Genomic DNA, 18,592 nt, shown 5'->3' on the forward strand with positions numbered 1-18,592 from the left:
ACATAATCTAGGATATAAATACTTTAAAAAAAGGAGAAGACAAAGACTGCTGCAAGAAGCCATCACGCCTACACGTGGCAGGCACCTCCCTATATAAAACGTATCCATCTCTCTCTATTTCTTTTATCATTCCCATCAATGAATTTGTCTCTTCTTTTAAAGGTCCCTATGCCTCGAAACTAACATCAAGATTACTGAGTCTATTTCTTTAATCCACCAAATCTATTTGAGAACCAATTCCTTCCTTTTTTTTTTTTCACTTGACTCAAAAACACTGCAAGCATTCTCTATAGACTCTGTTCCCAAATAAATAAATGCACTGCTTCACAAACCTTTAATTCCTACTACGTCTATTAATTTTTACAGTGAGTGGAGAGGGCCAATTCAAGTTTGACATATTAAAAAAAAAGAGAAGAAATTGGTTCACAAATAGAATGGCAGATGACACGCTGTCAGAACCAAGACAATACTGAGTTTTAATATGTTAGAAAAATTTTCGGATTGGAATAGCATGGAGTAACAGGTGGGCATTGGAATGTTTGTTTTACACGTGTAGTCCTATTCGTTTCTTGCAGTCTTCCCTTATGGCTCATCCTCGCCTTCAGGCATCTTGAGGCAACCATACTGACAAGAGTGGGCACCTTATTCATCGTAGTACAATATTTAGGACGTCTCTTAAAACACACACCAATTCACCAATCGCAAAGAAAGGCAGTAAAACAAAGTGACAAGTTAGTGCATTCACCTGGCAATAGTGTAAAGATCTACGCCATTAACGGAACACAAGCAAAAGACTAAGACTTTCTTTTTGGGAACGGGATTAAGAGCTGCCTTTTCTCTCCATTTTTTTTCAGCCATTGACTACTTTCCCTAATGCATCAAAATAAAAACACACCATTTTCATCACTTTCTAGCCTTTCTAGACCACTTTCATGATTTACGTGCGCGTTCTGAGCCTTACTGAGCAACGAAAGAAGAAAATGAGTTACTTAATGAATAAAATGAAGCCAGTCAATGGATAGAACCAAAAATAACCACATAGAATATTCATCACTTTACGTGCGCGCCACAAATTATCCGAGTGTCGAAATAAAAAAGAAAAAAACTCCGGGTTATTATGAAAATCAGTAAGGTGAGAGTGCAGGACTGCCAGCCCTTGCCATCCGCCAACTGAAGTGACCCGCCATCGACCCAACCTGACGAGACGGAAGTAAGGTGGGTAATTGGCCCCATGTGAGAGAGAGAGAGAGAGAGAGAGAGAGAGAGAGAGAGAGAGAGAGAGAGAGAGAGAGAGAGAGAGAGAGAGAGAGAGTGGAGAAGGAAGTAGTAGTAGTAGTAGTAGTAGTAGTAGTAGTAGTAGTAGTAGTAGTAGTAGTAGTAGTAGTAGTAGTAGTAGTAGTAGTAATAGTAGTAGTAGTAGTAGTAGTAGTAGTGGCAGCAGCAGTACGAACTACAATAAAAGCATATTACATTGTTGGCACGAGGCGAATACAACACAGAAAACTGGAAAAAGTAGCACGAAAACAGCTAAAGAAAATAATAATAAATAAATAAAAAAGGTATGTATCCAGAGGAGAGAGAGAGAGAGAGAGAGAGAGAGAGAGAGAGAGAGAGAGAGAGAGAGAGAGAGAGAGAGAGAGAGAGAGAGAGAGAGAGAGAGAGAGAGAGAGAGAGAGAGAGAGAGAAATAAAAAATAACCATTAAATGTTATTACTACGAACACAACCCACTCCCAACAAAACTTTCTCGTGAAGAAAAATTACATCACTTACTCAGAAACGCGTAGGTGTGACTGTTCTCTCAATACTGTGAGCGGAAAGGGAAGGGTGCACATAATAACCACAACCTATATCGTGTTTAATGTGTATGTACTGATTCCCTGTCCTCTACATTCCAGTGCACACATGCTTCTTCCAAACGCGGCGAAAACATGCCAACCTGTGACATTTCTCGGGTATTGTTTTGGCTCCCGAGTCTCATACCTATTGACCCATTTGGTAATAAAGACTGCCTCCGAACTTCACCAAATCCCCTATTAGTCAGTCATAACGGAGTCAGTAAGGTGGAATTGCGTTGGATGAGTAACTAGATGATCTGTAGTCCCTTGATATGGAAAAAGTATCATCCTTGACTTAACAAAATTCTTCAGTGACATTTAGAAGGTAAAGAAATCCATGCCGTGGCAATTAAAGTGTTAATCCTTTGACTTCTGTAAATGTTTTATCAAATAGAATGTTATGTTGTATGTTAAGCGTTCAATTTCAAAAGACACTATTGATACCAAAAATCCTCTTGTTCCTAGTGCTTTATTCTAAGTCTTTCAGGTGACTCGGATGAATCAGAAAGTGGTTCATTAGTTCACTAGCAGACAAAGGAATTGTGCGTATGAAGAAAAGGAGGAAGGAACCAATCTGCTTATAGACCGTAGTTGTTACAGTGGTGGTGGTGGTACTGGTGGTGGTGGTGGTAGTGGTCAATAGCCTCCAGCAGGATTTTCATGGTGCGTTCTTTGTACTTGAATTCGCAATAAGGTAAAAACTGTGCCACGAGTAGGAAATACTGTATAAAATAAGTAGTGTAGGTGTTAATGTATGTAGCAGTGGTGGTGGTGGTGGTGGTAGTGGCGGTAATAATGTATAGTAGTAGTAGTAGTAGTAGTGGTAGTAGTAGTAGTAGTAGTAGTAGTAGTAGTAGTAGTAGTAGTAGTAGTAGTAGTAGTAGTAGTAGTAGTAGTAGTAGTAGTAGTAGTAGTAGCAGCCACAGTAATAGTAGCCGCAGTAGTAACAGAAACAACATAGCTATTTTTGCAATCGCACTAAAAAGACGGAAATGTTGCGAAGATAATGCTACACCTTGTCACGTACGCAAGTGAGGTAAAAGTCTTGTGAGGTTTGGCAGGAAGGCGATAGGCAGAGTGGCGGGCAAGACCTCAAAGAGAGAGAAGCAGCACGTAGCACATAAACCTTAATATTTCATCTTTAGGTTCACAGCAGCACACGGGCATTAGGTTAAAAGTACATTGAACTCTACTCTTACTACGTCTTATGCTTCTTGCCATTGCACACATCCTTGGCCATTATTCAGAAACACTTCGTTCTCTCATCAAGACAATTTTCAGAAGCCACAGCGATGATTAGACGCGTTCTCAAGACGGTTTCTCCAGTTAATAATATAGGCATCTCATCTTCTTAATCTGTCACTACAACCATAGCGAAGTCCTTAAAAACCCGTGTAACTTCAAGTAGAGCCTTTTGAGAACAGTGGAGTTGCGACGCATAAGTTTTTTTTTAGAATATAGGCCCTTGTATTGTTCCGTATCTATTCTCTCATAAGGAGTATTTTAAAGACCATTGATTTTTATATTCACGTTTTTGTAGGTGTTTTTCTAAGTAATGATGCGGAATACTTGTTAAACTATGACTAGAATCATGAAAACACCCTTTAAAATCTTAGTAATTTCCAGTATAGTCTGTTATCTTGCACTTTCCCGTATTCTTTAAAGCTTTGTCCCCTAATAAGTATTAAAAAAAGGCCATGGAGATAAATAATTAGGTTTCTCCAAGGGTGTTTTTTCATTGATGATGCGAAATAATTGTTAAAACTATCACTAGGATCATGAAAACACTCTTGAAAACCCTAATGAAAGAGATTAGGCGCTGGAAAGTTTAAGAAAATTATCCTCTGCCTTACTCTTGTGGATGAGCAATTTTCCTCTGTGTTTGCTGTGTCCTTTATTCTTACCATTTGCCTCCTGAGATATGAATGTTAGCTATGATGGATGAACATTCACTATTTCCTTTACTTTTTTTTTTTTTTTTTTTGCAAGCTTGAATGATTTGTACACATCCGGTGTTTGTGTTTCTCTCTGTGTGTGTGTGTGTGTGTGTGTGTGTGTGTGTGTGTGTGTGTGTGTGTGTGTGTGTGTGTGTGTGTGTGTGTGTCTCCCTTGACCCCGATGTGGCGGTGCCCTTTAAATCAATCAATCAATCAGTCCCTCTATTCTCTCTCTCTCTCTCTCTCTCTCTCTCTCTCTCTCTCTCTCTCTCTCTCTCTCTCTCTCTCTCTCTCTCTCTCTCTCTCTCTCTCTCTCTCTCTCTCTCTCTCTTTCTCTCTCTCTCTCTCTCTCTCTCCTCTCTCTCTCTCTCTCTCTCTCTCTCTCTCTCTCTCTTACGTGAATCAATACCATCGTAAGTTACGTAAAAAAAAAATACAGGCAAGAGGAGGAGGGAGGGAGGAGGGGAGGAGAAGGGGACAGGGGGTAGGAGAGGAGAGGGGAGGGGAAGGTTGAAGTGGGAAGGGGGAAGGGGGAAGAAACGACTTGATATGCAAACACATGAGTGAATTCTTGGAAGTTTGCATCACGTACACACACACACACACACACACACACACAGGCAAAATAAAATAAAAAGTCACTCAGCAATGAAAAGTGACGTAATTTTGGTAGCAATTATACGAAATCGACGTTCAATTTTACGCTCAACAGCCTTCTTGGTCACTGACTCTCTTCCTCTCCGTCTCCCTCTCTCTCTCTCTCTCTCTCTCTCTGTCCCCGATAGACTCCTATGTACACTTAGCTTAGTCGCCCTTTGAGGAACTGACAGCCTAGCATATCAAAGAAAACCGGACGAGCGCTATTGGAAGTCGGTAAAGGCGTCGCTAGAATTATTAAGTATGGAGTAGGAGTTCCACCCTTCCGCTCTATTTTCATGGAAGATCGATTTTCCTTTGAGGCCGGCAGAATGAGCCATGTAAGGAAGGGGGAGGGTAGCCAAGGTAGAGACGGAAGGGCGCCGCGGAGAGTAGGGTAGTGAAGTAGAGCAAAGGGTGACTGGACTGCCCGCTCAAGGTATGCATGAGTAAGTGACTTGAGTTTGGATATTGACGTGGTAAGGAGTGTGCGCGTCGGAGGGGGGAGGGGGGTGATGTAAAGTAAACCAGATTAGATTAAAGAATAATTCGTAAGGAGAATAGAAATTGAGAAGCAATAAAGTGAGTGACTGATGAAGATTAAACTGTTTAAATTGGCTGAAAACAATGAATGGTTTAAAATAGCGTTATCTTATATATGCAAGAGAATATCAGAAAGAAAAACAGCCTCTGGAAACTGGGCCACGAATGGAAGATGAAGTGAGGAAGTAAAATAAACCTTAATGGTAAGGAACATTCAAAAACATTATTCAAAATAGGCCTATGAATGCAATATGAAAGTGAGGATGTAAAACCGTGAAGCAAAATCGAAAACTTAAAAATGAAAAAAAATGCCAAAACTGGGATCTAAATCAGGAAATTGTGATTAAATTAAAATATTCAAGTTAATTAAAAAAAAAAAAAAAGGGAGAGGTTATTCTTGGGGTACACTACAGAGATAAAGTAAAGAAAATCACATTATGCAGATGATCAAAAACGAAAACTATGAAAACAGCTTGAAAGAAAAAAAAACACATACATTCTCAAAAAAAAAAAAGGTTGAAAAATACCAGCAAAAAAAGATTAATTGTTCACCCTGAAAAAAAATAAATAAATAAATAAAAACAAGCACATGAATAATTAAGGCACGAGAATCAATACAGAATAAACAGCGATGAAACTGACGGGTGCACATTTCAGGCGACAGATCATTCTTAGTGGAGGAGGTCGGCCTACAGGAGAGCGGGAGTGTAAGCAAAGGTGAATGAAGTGTGCTACGCGGTGCCGAAACCATGCTGCACAATGCTGCATCACGTGGAGAGGCGTCATTTATTGAGTACTACATGGCGCCTTGCATTTAGAGGGTTAGGCAAGGCGTCTGTAAGGAGTCTGGGTTGAGAGAGAGAGAGAGAGAGAGAGAGAGAGGAGAGAGAGAGAGAGAGAGAGAGAGAGAGAGAGAGAGAGAGAGAGAGGAGAGTAAGATATTGTTAGGTTAAAATCTCTCTCTCTCTCTCTCTCTCTCTCTCTCTCTCTCTCTCTCTCTCTCTCTCTCTCTCTCTCTCTCTCTCTCTCTCTCTCTCTCTCTCTCTCTCTCTCTCTCTCTCTCCGGAAATAGCTTTACATGATGGCACAAAAGAGAGTTTATTAATAATTCCAGTTAATCTTTGTTTATGAACCATCGCCGTAAAAGAGCAAGATTACTTACTCTAATAGGCGGGAAGTGGTTTGGTAGTTCATTCACTCTCTCTTTGGTTTCTGGACTTTTCATTCATTACCCGGGTTTAGTTGAAGTTTCAAGCCATACTTCTACTTTTTTAGGGGGGCCACTTATCTATTGTCACTCTTCTGGTCTTGTTTCTATTCCCTCAGTTACTTCAATGAGTAACACTTCTACTTGCAGTTTCACGCAGGTTTTCTATATAATTTTGACGTGAAATAACTCAGATTATAAATAAGAAAACAGTGGTTAGTACACAAGTATTTCATGAGTGGACGTAATCATAAACACACACACACACACACACACACACACACACACACACACACACACACACACACACACACACACACACAAGTACAAAAACAAACAAAATAAAAACCACTTCTAAATAACACCCACAGAAACTTTTACTGCCCTCCCACCAAGACAAAATAAATAAACACTGAAGGAAAGAACAAAAATAGGAAGGAAGAGAGGACAGAAAAGTATGTAAGTAGGAAGGAAGGAGGGAGGGAAGGGGAGAGGAGAGAGAGACAGAAAGAGAGATAAAGTTCAGGGATGCATGAATGACTGAGCGGAGGCAGGAATAGCAAAAGGGCACGCGGTTAAACCCTGTAAAAGTAATGATGTTTGACCCACTTCTGGAAACACCGCTAGTCATCTTTTCCGAGTAACGTCTCCTGAGCTTGTTGAGGTCACGAATGCTGCGTGTGTTCAGTGGGTGTTCAGAATAGTAAAGGACGCGGTGGTGGTGGTGGTGGTGGTGGTGGAAGTGGTGGTAGGTGGTGAGTGTGCTCTCTCTCTCTCTCTCTCTCTCTCTCTCTCATCTCTCTCTCTCTCTCTCTCTCTCTCTCTCTCTCTCTCTCTCTCTGGTGACTCGTTATACAATCCGATTAAACTTTAAAACGCCTTCTCCCAGTCGTGCCTTCCTCTCCCAACTAAATCATGTCTTCCCATCTTCCATAATTCTCCTCCTCTTCCTCCTCCTCCTCCTCCTCCTCCTCCTCCTCCTCCTCCTCCTCCTCCTCCTCCTCCTCCTCCTCCTCCTCCTTCTTCTCAAACCGTGTCTTCGCGTCCCCAGAATCCCGCTCCCTCTAGCCGCGGCCTCGACCTTTCTTGTCAATAATCCGTTAAGTACTCAAATATATATTGCACCGTGTTGATTGAGGGACACGGCACGAATCTCATGTTGAAGCTGGTAAACCTTCTCTCTCTCTCTCTCTCTCTCTCTCTCTCTCTCTCTCTCTCTCTCTCTCTCTCTGCAACTCAGTAAGAAAAATTATATGAATATTAAAAATCTCTGGTTGCAATTTGACTTCAAGAGAATATCATTTTTTTTTCAATAGTCATCTACTTTTTAGCGATATTGCGGAGCAGCAAGCACGATCGGACTTAATACAGATTCTACAGGATTATAGATGGTGGTGTTGCCTTCACAAACATATATCTTAATAGTACTTCCACTGCTTTATAGATCGTAATGTTGCCTTCACAAACATATATTTTGAATCCATTGAGATTACACTTTAAATGCCAGTTAGTTTCGTCGTCCCTCGTCGTGCTAATGTAAAACCGTCCGTTGCTCTGTGAGGTATTGACACTCATACACTTTTCTTTTCTCAGCATAATGCACAGATTGATGCTTGTAACCCGTGACATTTTTCATTTCACCAAACGCGTCTCGCTGCGATTGATTTGAATGAAAAATGTACGAAAAAACATTACTTCATAAATATCAAAGCAGATCGCCGGTAGGAAGTAACATTACACATTTTTCTACATTAATGATTCTGTCATTCACTTCGTTTTTTTTTTTTTTTTAGTTTTTATGTCTGGGTCCCCACGATGACCGATGTAATTAGATGTTTTCTTGCATAATATCAGTTCTACAAACATTGTGAGCTCTGATATCGCATGTTCTTCCATTCCTTCCAATGTACATTGTGTAAGACCAATTTTTTTTTTGTTTTTTTTTTGTATGCAAGAGAGTCTCTGGACAAAGGTAACAATAACTGGCAAACAAGGGCTTACTGAAGGTGCCAGTCCCTTAAAAGGACAGACCGAAAGCAAATCCAAAGATACATTGTGAAGTGTCTTTTATTCCTTCCATTTTACATTGTGTAAGATTAGATTATTTTTTTATGTAAGGGCTGGCCAAGGGCAAACGAAGATGGGTAAAAATGTACCTACCGAATGTGCCAGTCTCTTAAAACTCCAGTCTGACAGCTTGTCCAAAAATACATTGTGAAGTGTCTTGAAATTCTCTTGAACTCTTCCCAGTGTTTCACAGTAATTAACCTCTGGTCAGGTGTTCTGCTCGGTACAAGCCTTTCTTTCCCTCACTGAAGGACGCAGAGGAGCCTCGAGTGATGACTGAGGCGACCTACAGAAATGTGCATGCATCCAGTGAGTTTGGTTCAATTGATTAATTGATTGTGACGCCTCAACTACAAGGCCATAGGAGCGTGGGCTGAAGTAGGTAAGGCACAACCTACCCAAACAGTAGCCTTCGTGCCCCGCGTGACTCACTCGATAAAGGGACACCATCGGCAGAAGCGAGGTGTAGCAAGACAGGTGTCACAGGGGACCTTCGCCACGGAGTACGAGAAAAGGATCTTTACCGTCACTGAGTCAATGCATTGTGCGTGTCAGGGTACAAGCCAACAAGTGTCACGTGTACATCAATCATTTATACGGCCTGTGATTGTTAGGTGGTTGGAAGTGTGACCCACATATCAGACTCACCTTTACAAATACCCGATCACATCAGTCTCTGGACGAATTAATTCCTGGTGACTGCGGTAACTAATTGCACTCCAGCTGAAGAGAGTTGATGAGATATTTACGTAACTAATTGTCCTTTCAATACAAACACCAGCTACAGAAGGCTTATGAGATATTCAGAGGACCTACTGACATTTAAACCTGTAGATCTGCCATAGGACCTAATGACATTTACACCCATGGAACTATTTCAGGGACACAATATTAGTCTTCTAACGAGAGCAAAGGACGAAAGGAGAGCACAGGGAGCTGGTGACCAAATCCTCCCGTGTACGTACATTTTTGAGCCAATATCTCCATCTCATCGTAATCATGTTTCTTGTCTTTTCTACATAACATGACCAAATTTCTGGAACTCCCTGTCAGCTTCTATATTTCTTCCTACCTATGACTTGAACTCTTTCAAGAGGAAGATTTCAAACACTTCTCGTAATTCCAGATATTCCTTTTGATTACACTCCAGGAAGTGACACCTCCAGTTCGGCTTTTTCATACCTTTTTTTGTTATCCTTTGCCAGAGGCCCACTTACATAAAAATTACATTATGATTGTTTGATGAAGGGTGTTTTCTTTTATTATTATTGTTATTATTATTATTTTAAACGTCAAAGAGAGAAATTGTGAATATATACCTGAAAAAATTATGCCAAGCTGTTACTGAAACCACCTACATGCAGCTGGAATGAAAGAAGGAGGAGGAGGAGGAGGAGAAGAATGTAAGAAAACAGTAGACATGAAAATTAGGAGAATACAAAGTTGATTAGTTAGAACAGGTCAAGAATGAGGATGAGAACCATTACTAAGAAAAAAATAAAAATAATAAAAAATATAAAGATGAAAGCACACATAAAACACTTGAGATACATACCAAACATAAGCAAGCAAACTAGCTTCACCTATTCTTGTGGAATGCAGCAGCTCGACCTTTTCCTCCCCAATGCACGGATCAATACCAAGGCGTGGAGTACTAATCAGATACCCATGAACCAATCAATGCTCTCCACTTTCAGTGACGTTCAAGGCCGAGCAGCAGCAGCCAGTGGAGTTCAAGTTGCGTGGTGTAAGAAAGATTTGGCGCTGAACTTCCTCCCAGCAAAAGATTCCTACACAAAATTTAAGCTTGGAGAGTCGATCCGATATTTTATTGACTCTCTCTCTACCTGTTTCTCGCTCTCACCTTGTGCAGTAGAGCCTCCCGCATCCTGCTGAGCCTCTCCTCCTCCTCTTGCTCCTCCTCCAGCACCTCCAGCGTCGCCTCCCGCAGCGTCCTTGCCACCAGCGCCGCCACCGCCACATCGCCCTCGTCCTCCTCGTACAGCTGTTGAAGGACACACAGGTGGTAAGTACTGGCAGGAGATGCAGCTTCCCTTAACTTAGCCTAGGATATCAGAGTGTTTATTGTATTTCATGTTAGAAGGGCTATGACTAAAGGCAACAAAAAGGTACCAAGAGAGGTCAACTAAAGGTGTCAGTCCCTAAACAGAAGAGCCAAAAGGATTATCTGAACTTAGAGAAAGGTCTTAAAAATTCATAGGATCGGGGAAATACAGACACAGACAGGGAGCTTCAGAATTTCCGGAAAGATGTGTGTGTGTGTGTGTGTGTGTGTGTGTGTGTGTGTGTGTGTGTGTGTGTGTGTGTGTGTGTGTGTGTGTGTGTGTGTGTGTGTGTGTGTGTGTGTGTGTGTGTGAGTGCATATATACTATAAAGATACGTTTATGTAGCTGTATGCCTTATGGATGTACACTATGTAGGTTCGGTAATGTATATGAACGTATTATTCATCTGTGTACATGCATAATTTATGTTTAAAACGTTTTATATCTAAATCCACAGGAAAAAAAAAAATCCTATTCCACTATGTATGAGGCGTAAGTATGGAAAGAGATGCACGTGAAGGAAAAAAAAAAAATTCGGTGTTAGCAATATATAATGATTTCTGAATAATATCCCCTGCAATGCACCCTAACGTTCACCACTTCCCTGCCCGCCACGCCACACTGGTGCTTGGGGCGTGTTGTGCATCCCGCCAAGCACTACCAAACACTCCTTTCCTATACTTATCTTATATTCACAGTGGCGAATTATCGAGCTGATTCAGTCTATCATAACATTAAAACACAACAAAACAAAGCTAAGAAAGAGTTTTGTGTCCTGTGCATTCCATCCCGCCTCATCCACCGCCAGACTGCATTCAATTATATCCACTGTGGCATGTCATTGGGCTCACACAGTTTATTGTAACACCAAAACATAACTCTTTAACAATATGAAAGTATTTGGCGTGTGTTATTTATCCCGCCTCAAGCACCGCCAAACAGGTTGTCGTAACACTAAAGCATAACTATATGAAAGAACTTGGTATGTGTTATGTGTTCCGCCCCGCCTAACCCACCAACAAAAATATTCCTACAGTTTTGTGTTTATTTATTTATATTCACTGTGGCGTATCATCCGGCCAATTCAGGTTATCGTTGCACTAAAACATAATTAATCAACTATTTGGAAGTGCTGGTGTGTATTTGTGTTTATAATGCGTCCTGCCATGCATGCCTGAAGGGCCAAACAAACTCCTGCCCTTTTGTATCTTATCTTAACACAGAAACGTGTTAATTATGTGAAACTTTCTGTATATGAAAGTGTAGACTGTAAAGCAAATTTGGAAAGTATAGGCCGATTTTCTCTAATCAAAACTACACGTACATAACTAACATCAATACAACTGCGAGAGAAACTCTTCCGCCCAGTCACTTCTTTGCGGAAACTTTCATCACGACTCCCAAAATTTACTGAAAAATTTTCGGTTCACTGTGCTTCATTTTAAAGCCATTATATCCTTGAACTTTAAACCCACACGACGCTCTATAGACTAACAAGAATAGGTCGTCTATCTTCCCTCAGAGCCAAGCCATCAATCCTTCCCCCAACTCCGCTGTACTGCCTGAAATTCCGCACCTGAATGGAGTGATTTACCACCACTCTCATTATCTATCGTCCTATATACCCCTATTACACGCCGCCGCCACCACGTACATACATCCACTAACACACACCACCCTCACTGCCAACCCTCGCTGGATGTGCCGAGGAAGACATCGTTAAGTAATAGAGTCCACCGTCCCACCAGTCTGTAGGGCAGCCTCGACCTTAAGGCGCTGTAATTAGAGGATGACACACTTGGGAGGCTTCAAGGTGGGGGTCTAATTAAAGAAAATGGACGCCTGGTGTGATGTGCGGGACGTAGAGCGGACCGGGTGCTTGCTATGCAGTCTGTCGTGTCAGGCAGGCGGACAGGCAGACGTGAAGCAGGAATGTTTGTAAATAGTTTGTTCCGAGAACGTTCTTACTCGGTAATTGGGCAGAGCAAACAGACAGTGGTATATCAATGCATAAGAATATAAAGGCATAAGAAAATATGAAAATCTACAAGAAGACATCAGATACAAAACATCTATTTCCATCTATCATCCATAAGTCTGTCCATTTTTTTTAAATCTCGCAACTGATTCAGCACTAAATATACGTATGTATGTAGTATGTACGTATCTGTATGTGCGTACATTCTTGTATACTGCAGAGAGCACGGTAGAAACTCGTTACAAAATTAAACATACTACGTGAGTGAGTTACGTGTCATAATGTAATTGGAAGAAGAGCTTGTATAATAAGAGTATAATGAGGGTACATATAATGAGGGTACATCCACATCATAAGGGCCACACATTACTACTCCTTCCAGTGTTTGTGTCGCTGGAATGGGAAGGAGAGAGGGAGAATCTGACGTTGTGCAAGAGTGAAGGTAATGATTAACCTAAAAATTGGGGGGGTAGACTGTGTGTTAGGTCAGGTTAGTTTAGGTTAGGTTAGGTGTATGTGTGTGTGTGTGTGTGTGTGTGTGTGTGTGTGTGTGTGTGTGTGTGTGTCTATTATGTATGTAGGTATGTGAGTAAGGCAAGGGAGTGATGAGGCAAGGGAGTGAGGAGTGAAATGAATCAGTCTGCCTTATTGATCCGGGAAGTCGATATGTTTTGCTTCTAAACACCTGAATTAAATAGTTAGTTGATGCGAGACTGGAATATAACTAAGAGTGACGTCAGCAACCCAGCCGGCACACACCATGGCAAGGAGAGAGTGGCGTGAATGAGTGAGTGACAGGATAGAGAGAGAGAGAGAGAGAGAGAGAGAGAGAGAGAGAGAGAGAGAGAGAGAGAGAGAGAGAGAGAGAGAGAGAGAGAGAGAGAGAGAGAGAGAGAGAGAGAGAGAGAGAGAGAGAGAGAGAGAGAGAGAGAGAGAGAGAGAACCCACAGAAGGAAGCACAGAGGAAATGTCACGTGTAAAAGCAGAATGAACTTTACACTTCTCTTTCTGTTCAGGGTTTGAAAGTTCACACAGAATTATTAAACTTGAACTTCCACGAAACACGTGTTAGGAAAGGAATGCTGAGCTGGGAGGCAATGTCTGTACCTCCTACTTTGAAGCACTTTACTCTTTCACCACCACTATTTCCAAACGCCACAGAGATGATTAGCCGGCTTTTGAAGAGCGTTTCTCCTTTTAATAATGTAGAAATTATGTTAATATGTCATTAGAACCATTGAAACACCCTTAAAAACCAGTGTAGCTTGAATTGGATCTTTTTTAAACTAGTCTGGCTGCAGTAAAGCGTTTCACAATAAGGTCTAAAATATGCGTGTCCTTGGCGTGTGGGTCGCGTTGGTGGCGGGCGAGTGGGATGACTCAGAGGAAGGCGACGGGAGTTATTTTGAAATGTATTCGTGACCATCACTCATCCATCTGGGGAACATTGATTGCGAAATGAAGCGAGATGATAAGGGGAAAATTACATGGCTGTACGTGCTTCTGCTTCTGCCTGTTTGTGTGTGTGTGTGTGTGTGTGTGTGTGTGTGTGTGTGTGTGTGTGTGTGTGTGTGTGTGTGTGTGTGTGTGTGTGTGTGTGTGTGTGTGTGTGTGTGTGTGTGTGTGTCGATGAAGGTGGAAATGAAATGTAAAGAGATAAGAGTCGTATTCTTAAACAGTTTGGTCTCTCATAAGGACAAGTTTTTTTAATTTCTACAGAGATGATTAGCCGAATTTTCATGGATGTTACGGATAAGAAACCTCCTTAAACTATTACTAGAATCACGAAGATGCGCATGAAAATTGTAACATCTTTCACTTGTGCCTGTTAAAATTAGACCAGATCAGACCCGTATACGTTTAAGAATATGAAGGAAGGTAATGACACCAGTGAGAAATTGTAAAATATTATAGGAGACTTATGAAAACGTCTAAGCTTTTTGGCATATAAAAAAATATATATATATATGGCTAGGGAACTGAAAAAAAAGTAAAGAAAACGGGAATGTGAAGAAGCAACAACTATTTTACGTTTACGAATATGAAAGAAAATAATGACACCAGCGAAAAATTGTACAATATTATAGGAAACTTATGAAAACGCCTAAGCTTTTTGGCATATAATATATATATATATATATATATATATATATATATATATATATATATATATATATATATATATATATATATATATATATATATATATATATATATATATATATGTCTAGGAAACTAAAAAAAAAAAAAAAAAAAAAAAAACGGGAATATCAAGAAGCAACAACTATTTTTAGCCAAAGGTGAAGAGTAGCACGCCAAAATCAATACACGCAGGCCACCCAGTACTCGCGTGTCCACACAACGTAACACTGACCTCGTCCTCAAACACCTGCGTGCTCATGTCGGCGACTGCAGGGGAGTGGAACATCACGGGGGGCGGGAAACCATCCTCCCCCCACGCCTCGGTCTGCAAGCCCACCTCAGCCTCTGGGGGACGCTCAAGCTGCACAGGGGGGAAGGAGATTCAATTATTACCAATCCATGAAAGCAGATAACGATTTTCACCACTCTTGTATACGAGGAACTGCTAATATGAAGGTGCACGTGCAGACTTCATCGATCGTCCAATTGCTCACCGGCTCGTAATAGTTTTCAGTCTGGACGTAAGCATGGGTGTGTGCGCGAGGGCGGGCGTAGGCGGCGTGGGATGGGTACAGGGAGGACAGGCCGTGACTCTCCCGCCGCAGCCGTGCCCGCGCCTCAAGCTTCTCCCGGAACTCCTGCCGCCGTAGATTAGTCTCGGGTTCAGGCTGTGGGTGGAGAGGACTGAGTGTGAGCTACGTGTAGGAGGGAGGCAATCCAGTACATCACCCCGAACCTGTTATAAATATCCACCTAAAAAATCATCACAGGCACTATGTACTACAAAAATTCCCACTTCATGGTTCTCTCGATCTAGATACGAGTTTACACGCTACTGAAAACTCCACAACAGGAACCCCAAAAGTTATATTTCGTACGTGTTTACCGTGGGTTTCTTTCCTCCCCTTTCTGTGATATGTTTGAGTGAGGTCAGTCGCTCACCTGCGGGACGAGAGGCGACTCACCTTGATGTTTTCAAGAGAGCGAGCGTTGGTGAAGTAAGGATTCCATTTGGGCCATTCCTGTGGCAGCGAGACACAGAGAGAGAGAGAGAGAGAGAGAGAGAGAGAGAGAGAGAGAGAGAGAGAGAGAGAGAGAGAGAAACGAACACAGTCGAAAAGTCAGATAGACGGACAAATGGACAAAGAGGCAGACAGACAGACAAACAGACAGACAGACAGACACACAGACGGACAGACAGAGACAGACAGACAGACAAAGAGACGAACATAATTGGGAAAGCAGCGAGAAAAGCAGACAGACAAACATAAAGACACAAACACAAAGACGAACGGACGGAGAGACAGACAGTCAGAGATAAGGACAGACGAGACAACACACACACAGTCAGAAAGGCAGAGAGACAAAGACAAAACGTGACAGACAGACAAATAGAGACGGACAAGAGAGAGAGAGAGAGAGAGAGAGAGAGAGAGAGAGAGAGAGAGAGAGAGAGAGAGAGAGAGAGAGAGAGAGAGAGAGAGAGAATGGGAAGGGAGAGGGAGAAAAATAAAGTCACAGTGAGCATTATCAATCTCTACAGGGCATCGTCGTGACAGCCTGAGTGGCATCAAGTCTCCTGTTTAGTAAAGGCAAGAGTTTATACAACAGAGTCAGTAGGTAAGTAAGTAAGAGTGCCAGCCAGCCAGGACCCTTCAGGACTGCCCAACTCAAACGCTAATTCCACCTTTTAATATAGTGACAAATTCCCTCAAATGACCTCAAATTATTGCCTTTCACCGTCTCTTCTTCATCCTCGCTTTACTATCACTCTCTGTTTGATATTAATTGACGTGACCCACTCTCTCTCTAATCCTGTGTCTCTCATCATTTCGTAATTAGGAGATGCGTTATTTACCTTGCTAAGCTTCGTGATTCAGGCGTTAACTTTGCGGATCATGACCGTCTCATTTCAAGGTGTATAATGCAAGTAATATCATTTAGCGGATCATCATGAAGGTCCCGGCTGGCGACTCAGGAGAAGGAGGTTTTCGACACTACCACTGAGAGGGAATGCCATGCCAGCAGTCTCGGACGCGCCGCCACCACCATTAAGGCTATTCTACAGGAAAGCAAGCGTCCAGGGAGGTTTAAGTTAAAGGAGGTGAAAAGAATATATCATGTCCTATCACGGAAGATTGAAAGATTGTTACTGCGTCCACTCCTTGTACAATGGAGGACAAAATAGTCATGCATTAAATTATGGTATTGCTATAAAAGCCTTCAACGGAAACGGAAAGTTTTCATCGACCTCCTTTTTTTGCTTTGAAAATTATGAAGTTATTCAGCAAGCAAACTTAATATTATTCTTAAAATTATGAAGAAATATCTATTATAGTACAGTAAGCCGGAAAATATTCAAGAGGTAGTTAAAATTGAAAATCTTTGATTATATACTTACAAAAAAAATCTACTTATTTAACACAAGGAGAAAAAAATAAAAACAACCTTAAATCAGCAGTAAGCAGCAAAATATCCAAGTGTTAGGGGATAAAATATAAAAAAGCCTTGGTTATGTACCGTTACAAAAAAAAAAAAAAACTCCCTAACCGCAAAAAGAAAAATAGTAAAAAAAAATATATAAACATCGTGACGTCAGCAGCAAAACGCCGTGACGTGTGCGTGTTGCTGAGGCGCCTACCTCGTTCCCCAGGCGTTTGGCGTAGTTGGAGCCCCGCACAACCCGGCGGTCATACATCGGGTTGCCATTGCCCCTGCGGAGGAAGAAAGAACAGATTGAGTTAGTTCAGGTTAGGTTAGGTTAGATTAGGTTAGATTAGGTTACATTAGATTAGACTTTGTTCAGGTTAGGTAAAATTAGGTTAGTTATGGTTGGTTCAGGTTATTTTAGCTTTACCAAGATTAAATTACATACGTCAGGTCAGATTTGGTTAGGTTAAATTAGCTTAAATTGGATCAGATTAAATTACGTCAGGTTTAGTTAGGTAACGTTTTGTCAGGTTAGGTCAGGTTAGGTTAGGTCAAGTTAGGTTAGGCCATGGTTCTCTGCAGGGTAGATTGTCAAGTTAGTCAGGTTAGGTTAGGTTAGGTCATGATAGGTTAGGTTAGACCAGGTCACATTAGGTTAGTATAGATTTGGTTAACTTCGGCAAGGTCAGGATAGGCAAAGATAAGGTAGACTATATTAGGTCAGGTAATATCATGAACTTCTATACAAAGTCCACTTAAGTACATTCCTACCAAGAATATTTATCCTTGAAAATTTAAAAAAAAATAACTTTCCCCTTCGATAAACTCTCCTATATCTTAACATAGGGTGAATAAATTTAGGGGGAAACTGTACGTGGAAAGTTAGTGAGGAAAATTTGTCAGGGAAGAATTTATGATGTATGAATTATAGGGATTAGAGTGAAGAAGGATGAGGAGTGGAGAATGCTGAGATAATATATGTAGATGAGAGGCTGTACTTCAATATCGCTGAGAGTAAATATAAGGGACCTTGAATAAGAATAAAATCAATGTCTTGGAGCAGGATTTTCAATATTTTTAAGTTCATCCTATAATCAGTGTTGAAGAGAAGAATTTTTTTTACATTATTCAAGTCCTTCAAATTAAACTCAAGATCTAGAGCATGATTTTCATTATATTTCAAGTTTTCACATTGAAATCAATGTTATAAAGAGCGATTTTCATTATTATTCAATCAAGTTTTTTTTTTCAAGTTAAATCAATGTTGTAGAGCAGGACTTTCAATAGTATTCAAGTTCTTCATACGGCATTAGTATATTAGATAGATAGAATATTTTCTGTATACCATGAAACACTGAAGAAAAAAGTGAAAACTACACACAGAAGAGCTTACTGACAGAGGTACAGATAAAAGGACAAAAGAAAAAACGAAATTACAGCAATGCAGGGAAAGATGGAAACCGGAGGAAGTACATAAAAATAAATAAACAGCAAATAAACACAAATTAAGTGATAAAAAAGGAACGAAATAGAAAGTACAATGAAGGAATGGAATAATTCATGAAACCTCTAATGGACTGAGGCAGAGTACCAGTACATATTCATAGACAACGTGAATATTTGGTAATAAAACGCTGGCATTCATATGGAGGAGAAAGTGATGGGCGTGTGGGACCAAAGGGTGAGAGAAATGTCGGGAATGCCATGAAAGACAAGGTCAGTGAGTGATGAAAGGAATTTTTCGATGAA

At 41.0% G+C, this 18,592-nt stretch overlaps 1 protein-coding gene across 9 annotated transcripts in view; it reads right to left on the bottom strand.

The window, feature by feature from the left end:
• The window catches only part of LOC135107380 (radial spoke head protein 3 homolog), a 109,637-nt gene that overhangs the window by 17,865 nt on the left and 73,180 nt on the right, over positions 1–18,592 (bottom strand). For 6 of the 9 annotated variants that reach the window (XR_010271745.1, XR_010271744.1, XR_010271743.1 and 3 more), the window contains exons 3-7: positions 17,055–17,127; positions 15,379–15,435; positions 14,908–15,081; positions 14,646–14,774; positions 10,092–10,232 (exon numbers count right to left, since the gene is read on the bottom strand). Coding sequence is in view for 4 of the 9 variants with exons in the window: in XM_064017162.1 (XP_063873232.1) it covers positions 10,092–10,232; positions 14,646–14,774; positions 14,908–15,081; positions 15,379–15,435; positions 17,055–17,127 (574 nt within the window). In the remaining 5 variants the exon portion in view is untranslated. Of the gene's footprint in view, positions 1–10,091; positions 10,233–14,645; positions 14,775–14,907; positions 15,082–15,378; positions 15,436–17,054; positions 17,128–18,592 lie in introns of those variants that run through there. The other 3 variants (XM_064017160.1, XR_010271742.1, XR_010271741.1) reach the window with 3 other exon arrangements.

The sequence above is a fragment of the Scylla paramamosain genome, chromosome 15, assembly GCF_035594125.1.
Source record: "Scylla paramamosain isolate STU-SP2022 chromosome 15, ASM3559412v1, whole genome shotgun sequence".
NCBI lineage: Eukaryota > Metazoa > Arthropoda > Malacostraca > Decapoda > Portunidae > Scylla > Scylla paramamosain.